The following is an 11,392-nucleotide window of genomic DNA, read 5'->3' as shown; positions in this document are numbered from 1 at the left end:
AGGCATTTCAGCAACTCATCACACAACTAATTTACCACCCATTCACGACCCCGCCGCAACGTAATATGTAGGCTCTGGTAGGTTGCGCATGAGATCACGGCTAGTGTGACATCACCACACTCAAGTACAAACAGATAACAGTCACAGCTGACTGTCCACAGTGCGTGGACCTGCAAGAAGACCACACTTTTCTCGGGCCATTATCTCCGTAACCGTTCAACTTTGGACATAGGTGTTTTGGGTTATATCGGCATACTTTAACATAAGGAACACCCTCCCGATGTTTGGTCCATTCCGCCTGGGACACCCTGTATATATTATGAACATAGCTCAAATAATTAAAAGAAATGTTTATGACACAGAGCCACATTCTTGCACGACAGCAAGCATGAAATAGCATGAAGACACCCCTCCAGCACACTGACACACATCTGTGGAAGGCTGCACATGCCTAAGCACAACATCTAGCCATAATTTTAAATACAATTTATACTTCTATACCATTATATTATTCATATTTCTATATTTTATGTATTTTTAATCATAACCATAATAATGAAATTTATTAGCATAATAAATTGCAGATCTGTGCTCACTTTATAAATATATATTTGCTGGCAACACAGCCGTCAGTTGCAGGAATACAGATCTGTATCATAACAATTAATTTTAATTACATGAGTTATGTTCATAAGTGCCTGATGATAACCTAATTATATGGTGGAAACATGTAGCACAGTTATGTTATATTAAACACGTAAGACATATACCAACATCTGTTATCTTTATTGAAGATATCCCCACACTGTTTGCTGTGTCGATGGTTGTAACATAAGTAATTAAAAGAACATAAAAATCACTGGATCAGACCCTAATGGTTGAGAGAGTTATCATTAAAATCATTTATGTCAATTGTCATGGCTGATCAAATTGATTCTACATTACAGCAACCATATTAACAGTTTTAGAGTACTGCTGTGTTATGATGATAGTACAATTTTAGAAAAATAGAGTGTATAAGCACTTTTATGTTATATAGTACTTTAATATCGTACCTCATATTGTTACTAATCTAAATACAAACTCCCAAAAAGGGACTCCACAGTTTTAAGAAGACATATTTAGTGACCATAACAAAACATGGCAGATAGCAACCGCAAATAAGGACACCTCAAACATTGTTGTACTAAGCAGCATAACACAATGCACATACACGAAGTGGCACTGTGGCAATTTGTCATTCCACCATTCCAGGTGTCAGTGTAGGCTTTGCTATGTGCCTGCTCCTTAGGACAGTGGATGCAAGAAAACCTAACTGAACATGGCTTGATCAACATTTTATAGGGAAAATTTGAAGAGAAATTCTAATGCCTACACTTCACATGCCAATCTATTCTGCCTAAACAGGTCACATGTTTTCAGGAAGGTACCACATGATCACACTGTATCACTTTAATACCATCCGATGTTAAGACAGACTTTGACGCAACAGTTATACATTAAAATGTAAAATAATGTAATTAATGATAATCTACTTGATATGCACAAACAAATACAAGGAGGTTCTGTAATGAAAAAATGTGAATTTGACCTATCACTTCTAAATGAGCATATGTGGCCTGAAGCTTTTCAAATCTGGGTTTAACTAGCAATGTAGGAAAGAAATTGCATGAGAATGAACAGCAACACCTATTCAACAAACCAAAATCCAGATGATCCTCTTGCAACAACATGCTCTTTCATACTAAGCTTTTGAATGGCTCCTGTGATACTGTGGTTATTTACGCTGGTAATTGGAGACCCAAGCGCTTCAACTTCTCCACGTATGACTACATATGGTACTTTTTTATTTTTGTGTGTTTTCACTATTTCATTCAGGTCATAATTTAATTCCAGCACCGGAGCATTCTGTAACACATCAAAGCAAAAGTACAGATATGAACTTTTATAACCTGATACAAACCGCTGCCCAGCTATAATGAAGTCTGTGGGGTTATGTTATGTCCTTTATAAAATTCAAGTCAGTAGTCAAAATAATGCAAGCTCATTGATGAAAGGTAAACAGTGGGTTCACTTTCCCATGGAGCATCACTGTCAACTGCACCTCCTACAGCATTAACAAGTCTGAACATTGTAACTCTCTAAAATGGCAATTATTTGTATGTGAATAACTCAGTGTTCAAGGAAGCAAGATATGTACATAGTTCAAATGCAAGATGATATAATGTTAAAGGATTTCTTATACAGATATTTTGGATACATACTTTTCCACATTATCAAATTATATGCTTGGTCTACTTGGGAACTGACTGAATGTATACTTCTGTAAAAGCTGCACTTTGTGATCATCATTTTCATCTCAATTCGGACCATGCACATTCACTACATCACACCAATGCCCTTAATTTTACACATTATATAATCCACTGTAACAAACTCTGCCTCCTTATCTACAATAAAGCATGATTCTCATTCCCATTTCCACAGAAAGTGTATAATTGTTTACTGAATCAGTGTCACCCTTACCCAACCTAACCTCCTGTACTCCCACTAAATTCATTCGTTTTATTTAGCATTCATAATTGCTACAAAGAGTAACACCTGAACAAGTCACATCATTAAATACATCATTCTTGAAATCCTTTTGCTCAAATGCCTAAAGGATTAGAATTTGTCAGCAATAATTAATTACTCTTGACAAGGTTAAACATACAATTAAAACATAACACACACTATCAAAACCAGATAAGTAATCAAATTAGATACGATACATAAATTGAAAATGCAAGCTGATTTAAAAAAAAAGCCTATCATGCTAGTTTTGTTAACCTTATGAGTATATCGAGAGAATTTTAAGGGTATTATGGTAAATCAAAAGTCCTATGTATGGCCATGTCAAACACTGATCACATTAAGATATTACAAGCAACAATTTGTTATCTATTTGAATTGCTGAATAGAGATTTTGCTACGCTTACTACAGTCCCTCTAAAAGAAACTCATACAATGTATAGATGGATGATCTAGTAAAAATACTTTTAGCTTACGTTTAAAGTCTTTCTTACATCCATCTGATTTTCTTAATTTCAAAGGCAGTCTGCTATACAATTTATTACCCTTATTGATAACACTTTTCTTAAAAGTGGATGTGTTACAATTGGGCACATATCACCTTTCCTTCTAGTATTATATTCATATAAATCTGAATTTCTCATACAGTATAAATTATGTTTCTGAAAATTGCACAATACCTCAAAAATATACAAGGAGGTAACAGTTAAAATCTTTAATTCCTTAAAAATATGTCTGCATGATGCTCTATTATTTACATCTCTCATTAAATGAAGTAGTATTTCCAGTACTCTACTATTTTCGCTTTCTCCATCCCAAAAATGAAACCATAACTTACTAAGGACTGAAATCTGGCAAAGTAAATATTCCTGAGTATATAGAAACTCACTGCATCTTTCAAGGATTTAATAATGTAACATGCCTTATTCAATTTTAGACACAAGGGCTGAATATGTGAGCTCCATTTTAGATTATGTGTTATATTGACACCTAGAAATCTGAACTGTGATGCATAATTAATATTTATATTTTTGAAAGTAATAACTGGCTCAGACATGTCATATGGTTTATTTAATTGGAACAGCATTGCTTTGGTCTTGTCAGTATTTATAACCGCCTGTCCAGTGCTTCCTGACCATTTCCAACAAAAGACTGACATGTAGATATACGCAACTTATTTTTCTGAACCCATACTGATTTTCCCTTAAAATCTTAAATTTAATAATGAAGGATACCAATCTATTATACACTATTTTTTCGAAAATTTTTGAGAATATACGAGGGGGTACCCAAAAGAAACCGAGCTTGTTTTTTTTAAACTTATTTATTCAAATTTTAAGCACAAACCTTCAATCCCCTTCAAAGTACTCTCCACTTACACTAATACACTTGTCTAATTTTTTATTCCATTTCTCAAAACATTGTCTAAATTCATCTTTTGAGATGCTTGACAGCGCCTCCGTCATTTTTTCCTTCACCTCAGCAACATCAGCAAAACGCTTTCCTTTCATGTCTCTTTTCATTCGAGGAAACAAAAAAAAAAGTTTTGATCATTTCGGGACTCTTCTTTCAAAGCACAGCATGCTTCCACGCAACCTTGTTTTTGTTCAGCAGTCAGCAGTCGTGGTACGAATTTCGCAGCCACCCTTTTCATTCCCAAATCTTCTGTCAAAATTCGCTGAACTGAGCTCCAAGTCACTCCTGACAGCTCCACAATTTCTTCAATGGTCCGTCATTGATCTTCCTTGATGATTTCATGAATTTTTTCAACATTTTCATGTGTTCAGGCCGTGGAAGGACAACCAGAACGAGGTTTGTCATCAATTCACATTTCACCATTTTTGAAACGGGAAAACCACTCAAACACTTGAGCTTTCCCCATAGCATCATCCTTGTACGCCGTTTTTAACATTTCAAGAGTTTCTGTTCCACTTTTCCCAAGCAAAAAGCAAAATTTCACCACCACACGCTGTTCACGAAAATCAGCCATTGCAAAAACGACGATCACACAAAACAGTTGTCACTATAAACTCTGCCGAAACTAGTCCTTACCTTCTGAAGCAACTGTAGTCGGCTTATCGACTCAGGAATGTTAGCTCTATGCGCTCATAGTGGAAAAAACACGGTACTACAAAAGCTCTGCCCATAAAAAAATTAGTTCGGTTTCTTTTGGGTACCCCATCGTATATTATAGCCAATGAGATAAAATAATTGTATACTAGTAATTAAATTATACTCATTGGAAGAATATTTGTATCTATGTTGTTATCTTACCGCTTGCTGTTTTTCACTGTATTTTACTGTATTCACAAGTCTCCCTTATGGGGATCTACGAATGTATGAATGGAGATTGCTTGCTTGCTTTTACTTACATATTTTATAACCTTTAACTATGTACTCACTGACATTCTTTTTGACAAAAGGCTCAAATTGTGATGCACAAGTATAATTAACTTGTATCTACATAATTTATAATCTTATTACTTATTTACCCATCAACATTATTTCCGTTAACAGGCTCAAATTATGATGCATAAGTACATTTAACTTATATTTATGTAATTTGTAAGTAAGTAAGTTTTTATTTAACATTCATCACAGTTACAAATTGTAACTCTTGAACAAGTCACATACATATACAACTTTTCCAGTCTAATTGGCCTCCTGCCCAATTGATTGAAACGTCATCATATATCATTATAACATAACATTCAATTACAATTAAAATCACTCTTGGTATAATTAAAATATATTAGGTACCTTCAAATTTACGACTGCCTTCCATTATAAAAAACAAGGTCATCTTACTACATATATATATATATATCTTAATTACCACCATCATATTCTTAAACTTAAAACCTATTATATCAAAATAATCCACAAAAGATAAACTTCAATTTAGATAATGATTAAATAATTTGGAGTGCAATCTCTTTTAAGACTTCCATTCCCTTTATATTCTGAATCATATTAAAAACTTCACCTAATTACTAGTCATTTTATTTACACTTAAATCTATTTATCAAGGAGAATCTTATTCATTTGACTGTCCTTCTGAGAGGAACTCATGCAAATTATACAATGGGTGTTCCAGTAAGTGCCTTTTGAGTCTATGTAGGAATTCTCTATTTGCTTTTACCATTCTTAGTTCCAAAGGCAGTCTATTATAAAGCTTAACAGCCATATTTGTAACCCCCTTCTCATATGTTAAGGTATTGTAACGCTGCACGTGAAGGTCTTCTTTCTTTCTTGTGTCATACTTATGTAGGTCAGGGTTTTTGTGGTGTAAATGTTATATTTCTTGAAATAATGTAACAGCTCTAAAACATACAAAGATGTTACCGTTACAATTTTTACTTCTCTAAATATAGGTCTACATGTTCTTTTTGTTACCCCTTTCCTTATTCAAAGAACCCTTTTTTGCAAAATAAGATTTTTTTACTTTCACTTTCTCCCCCCCAAAATATCAAACCATAACTTATGTGAGATTGGAATTCAGCAAAGTACACATTCCTAAGGACATCTGGGCTTAATTCACTTTTCAAAGCTTTAATAATATACCACACCTTACTGAGCTTTGTACAGACCGACTGAATATGAATGTTCCATTTTAGTTTGTGGGTTAAATTAATACCAAGAAACCTAAACTGTGCTGTATAATTAATTATTATATTTTTAAAGGTAATTATTGGCTCAATGCTATCTTTTAGTTTATTCATATGGAAATACATTGCTGTAGTCTTCTCATTATTTATTACCATATTATTCATCGAAAACCAAGATTTGAGTTGCTTCATTACCTTATCTATTTTGTCTTGAAGAATATTTTTATTCTTTTCTATTACCAGTATACTGGTATTAATTATTATCTCATTAATTTTTAAATTAGGCTGTTATTGTACAGATGCCATTGTATTTGACTTGTTCCATATCCTATGGTGTCTACTTGTATCTGGATTTACAGAACATAAATGAGTTGAACAGATATAGGTCTGTAATTAATAATTTCCTCTCTACTGTCCTTTTTATAAACAGGCCTATTTTTTCTAATTTTCAATAAATCTGGAAATACACCCTGATTCATGGATTCATTAAATATGAAATTAAGTGGTTCTTTATAACTGTGATACATGCTTCTACTAGAAAATCAGGGATATCATCAAACCCTGCAGAAGCTTTGTCTTTTAATATGAATACTACTGAAACTATTTCTTCTTCAGGAATCAGAAAAACATACAGAGTTTGGATTGCACTCTACTACTTTTTGTAATGATCTACCACTATTTTTCTCCAGTAGTTCCTCTACCATATCAATAAAATACGAATTGAATGCATCTGCCACCTTCTGAGAGTGAGTTATTTGCTTTAAATTGTTTTATAACCAAATATCCTTCTATGAAGAAAGTCGTCTTCTGGGTTTAGGCACCGTGTATTCTTCGTTTCGGCCAACGTTTCGGAGGAACGTAGCGCCTCCATCTTCAGAGCAGTTGAATGGCTTGGAATGCGGAGAGCAGCAGAGAATACACGGTGCCTAAACCCAGAAGACGACTTTCTTCATTGTCATCGCCGTGAAAACCTCAAAACTTACAAATATCCTTCTACTTTGGTAATTCTGTAACTACTGTTTTCATAAAATCTCAATTATCCCGACATTATAAATTCAAGATCTCATGACCATTTGCCATTGCTTCTGTCATTCTAAGCAATCAGCTTGTGGCTCTGTATAACATTTTGTAATATGTTCAGCAGTTGCTACTCCAACCCCCACAATCGATGACCATCCCATCAGATACCACCGACCAACAGCTACCCTCTACATCCGGAGGACAGTCAATCTCCGTGCAACCTGACGAACTACCATGCCGTGGTGACAAAGGGCTTAACTTCACTCATATGTCTAACTACACAAAATTATGGTGCTGCTAAGTGGGATGCCCCCAAAAACTTGATATTCTTAATGTCAGCTGCAGTTTGATCCGTGAACCCATCAATACATACCTGAACCCCATTAATAGCGTCACGCTGTTTAATGTAACGTTTGTAGCATATCCCAAATAGTATGGAACTGATTCCAATTGCAGCAATCTCTTTAATCTGATCCATTTAGAAAACAAATTACTTGGTTACCTCGTTCCTTTCACACAGTGTGTAGTTATACCTTGCACATCAACTGTTTAGCTCCTAACATATGCCAACACCACTAAAGATAGTAGGTTATCTACGTATATCATTCCTTATTCGTCTGTTTAAAATTATTTACGTATTTATTATTGGACTTCTATATTTGTACTGTTGCATTTGAAAACAGTCATACAATTTCGTTCATTACGATCCCCATCGATCCCCATTATCTTTCGATAATGACCATGGAGACCATCGATTTCCTTTTGTTACGTCAAAGACGATCGCAAACAGCGGCAAGCACAGATGAATGGAGATGAACTCGCAAAAGGCTGAAAGGCGTACAAATGTAGTAGCGACTGGATAACGATGGTGGGCAATCGTGAGGAAAGGGTCTAGATACTGGGAGTCGCCGAGTGTTATATTGGTGTTGGTAAAATGACAGAAGTAGAGGGAAAGAAAGAAGAAACGGAAACTGCAAAAAAAATCGTCCATACTTATCCTTTAATCCGGGTAAGGTACAATGGCGTGGAAATTTATAATTATTATACATAAAATGAGCATTTTCCTTGTAAAATATGTTGAGTGCTATGTCAGATTATGTTTGGGCTTTTATGTGATAGTACGTCAAGGTTATGTAATTGTATCTGAAATTTCCAGCATTCCGACATGATGGAAGAAATGAAAGGAGAGGTAATGGAACTAGTTGTCACTGCTTGTGAAAAACATTCAACAAACAATGAAGTAAGCACCCATACCTTCTGTATCCTGCTGTTATACATCACTATACAACCCTGCATGTCTTACGTTCATGACATCATCACAGCTTTATGTTGACATCCAGATGGCTTAACATCATTGATCTCCTAGCATTTCTGTATCGTATTGGGGAGGAAATGCCGTGGTTATGTACAGGAATGTGCAGGATCCTACATGCATGATTGCATAGTATCAGCCACAGCCCTCTAGGTCGAGATTCGAACACAGAACTTCCAGAACATAGATGATGAGAATTCAGTTGCAGTGTTTTGTGTTACTTGGCATGGTAAGATGTTTTGCAAATGTAAATGTGGTGTAATTTAGTAAGGTGATCCATTCTAGCACACTTCTCATAGTATTGATTTTGTGATGTTTAATTCTTTTTTTTTTTTTGTTAAACATGCAGCAAATTATGATTCTCTCTTTCATACCGTCCAGACTGTGATGTATAATTTATTTATTTAATCTTTCTTTAATTAATGACTTAACATTTTGGCTCACTTTTTATTGGAGTTTCTGTTTGAGCTTACAGTGGAGCTTATTTAGCTTTTCCTTTGTCATATAATCAAGCTTATGGTTATATTACCTGGCCTTTGTTTAAATACGTTGAAATAATTGAGTAATATTTGATCTTCTGTTTTCATTAATGTTCTAAACTCTTCTTGTTAATACACAGAATTACTGGGTTTTTGTACTTTTTCCGTTGTCCAGTATTCTAGAGAATAGAAAACACGACATTTCAGAAACTGAATCTGTTTCTGTCCTCAGGTGAAGGAGGAGAAGATAATACTCAGTTTGGCCCCTTAGAAAGAGCTATTCTCAATCGCAACTCTTTCTAAGGAGCCCAACTGAGTAGGTGTCTTTTCCAACCTTCACCTGAGGATGGAAACAGATCCAGTTTCCAAAATGTCATGTTTTCTGTTATCTTGAATACTGGATGATGGAAAAAGTCCAAAACCCAGTAATTCTGTGTGTTATACACCATCATCAGAACTCTTTAGAATCTTTTTGTTCATTTTTGTTAAATTATTTTTTTTCAGATGGCTGCTCGTATGATAAAGGAAACAATGGATAAGAAGTTTGGTCCATCATGGCACACTGTTGTGGGGGAAGGTTTTGGCTTTGAGATTTCATATGAGTGTAAGAATCTGCTGTATATGTTTTTTGGTGGCAATCTTGCAATCTGCATATGGAAGTGTTCATAGCTTTAATTCCCCAGAAGAACTCCAAATCGTAATGTATAGGCATCATGATCATAAAAATGGTGGTACAGTATACTTGCCTTCATGGGAAACTGATAGTATTAAATAATGCCAAATATATTCAGTTTTACAATCATAGAAAGCTAGCTGAACTGTTGAGATGGCTTTTATATATTTTTTTTAAATATTGTGTTATGTTCTTTATCAGTATTTGCTTTGTTACCAGTTTTTAATTGAGATTTTATTTTTTCTCCATTTTGTGGAATATTATGTTCGTTTTCTTAATGATTTAGCATGATTGTTGCTAATTGTTTTTCAGTATAATGAGCAATCTATGACACAAACATGAGAGGTTGTATATATTTGTTGTTAAATAATTTAGTTCAGTTAACCTTGTTTAAGACTGCAGTTTCCTGGCTATGGAACATTTATTGTTTTAAGTAATATTTAAACAGATTCCTCTGTTTACTTCTCTGTGGTGTTAAGCTGTTCAAGGTGTGCTCATTTTTATAGGATACATAATCCTATATTATTATTATGGAATATAATATGGAATATAAGACAGTTTTAGGAATCATATTGTATTTCATAACACAGAACAAACTGGCACATTTACCTTGAGTTTTGGTCCACTTTAGGCTGTGTTGGTAGAGAATTTCATGATTCACAATCTCCCTTGACAGTGAGATGTGTTGATCTACAATCAGGTCAGAGAAAGAATGAATTACTATTCACTTTTGTAACCATTATTGCAGTTCACTTTAATCAAATGTAATAATTGTTAGTAAATATCATGGCATATAGACCCATTTCTATGCAGGGACTGTGTAACAAACAAGGCAGTAGCCATTGCTAGGCAGCAGATTCTTAACAAGCAGCTAAGGAACTATTGGAAACGGTGTTTTCTACTTGGTCCATGCAAACGGGTTATATAACAAGGACACCAGCCAAGCTAGAGTCATCCCATGAGGAGACTGTGTTGAATACCTCCACCGTAGTCCTGTCAGTTGTAGGAGACAACAAAAAGAGAAGTCTCAAATCTGAGATGGTCATGAGTCCTGTGGGACTTGGACCTAAAAAAGACTGTGCTGGCTAGGACCAGCAGCAATTGTAAATGACAGACCCAACCTATCATCAGAGAGGGCGCCCCACATCAACAAACCTGCAACTGTCTGACAGTAATAAAAATCTGTTCATAAGGCCCAGATTGGTGCTTTATTCCAAGACAGACTGGCCGAGTGACCGTCGGTTGTAAAATGAGACTCAGACTCAGATAGAGTCAGTTGAAAGCCAGTTTCTGAAGAAAAGACTAGGAAGTTGGTGTGAGATGGCCCCTAGCCTGGGAGTTAGAGAACTGCAATTCAATTGTTGTGAGGTGTTGCTGTTAGAAGCTGGTGGCTGAGGCACAGTGATGTTTTGGGAACCCAGAATAAGTGGAAAGTCCACCGTTGCAAGCCGTTACAGGCAATGGCTGGAGGAGATTGTACTAGACTGAGGACACTAGTCTGTATGTGGCAGTATTCTGTAAAGTGTAGTCACAAGTTATAAATGGTGAATAAATCTAATATCCAATCCAAAACCCTGTCAAGAGTCATTCTCACACATGACAATATAATAAATTTATTTTAATAAAATGAAATTACATGATTTTTCAGAGGGAGTTCTGTTAGAAACCTGGGTATCTGAACACCAAACCTGGAATTCCAAAAGAGAGAAAGAGAGTCTGTAAACAGAAT

General features: G+C 35.1%; 2 protein-coding genes across 3 annotated transcripts in view; one reads left to right on the top strand and one right to left on the bottom strand.

The window, feature by feature from the left end:
- Nucleotides 1-8,505, bottom strand: part of LOC111862935 (mitochondrial E3 ubiquitin protein ligase 1) — a 12,198-nt gene extending 3,693 nt beyond the window's left edge. Inside the window, exons 1-2 of one of the 2 annotated variants that reach the window (XM_023848805.2) lie at nt 8,454-8,505; nt 1,703-1,908 (exon numbers count right to left, since the gene is read on the bottom strand). In XM_023848805.2, the coding sequence (XP_023704573.1) occupies nt 1,703-1,908; nt 8,454-8,495 (248 nt within the window). In that variant the 5' untranslated portion in view covers nt 8,496-8,505. Of the gene's footprint in view, nt 1-1,702; nt 1,909-7,572; nt 7,957-8,453 lie in introns of those variants that run through there. The other variant, XM_023848804.2, reaches the window with a different exon arrangement.
- On the top strand, nt 8,005-10,750 carry LOC111862936 (dynein light chain 4, axonemal). Its single transcript, XM_023848806.2, has 3 exons — nt 8,005-8,208; nt 8,356-8,439; nt 9,495-10,750. The coding sequence occupies exons 1-3, from the start codon at nt 8,134-8,136 to the stop codon at nt 9,657-9,659; spliced, it is 324 nt and encodes a 107-aa protein (XP_023704574.1). The 5' UTR covers nt 8,005-8,133; the 3' UTR covers nt 9,660-10,750.
- The last annotated feature ends 642 nt before the right edge of the window (nt 10,751-11,392 follow it).

Source organism: Cryptotermes secundus, unplaced genomic scaffold (genome assembly GCF_002891405.2).
Source record: "Cryptotermes secundus unplaced genomic scaffold, Csec_1.0 scaffold697, whole genome shotgun sequence".
Taxonomy (NCBI): domain Eukaryota; kingdom Metazoa; phylum Arthropoda; class Insecta; order Blattodea; family Kalotermitidae; genus Cryptotermes; species Cryptotermes secundus.
The sequence above is the reverse complement of the archived record's forward strand: the minus strand, read 5'-3'. Positions and strand labels throughout refer to the sequence as shown.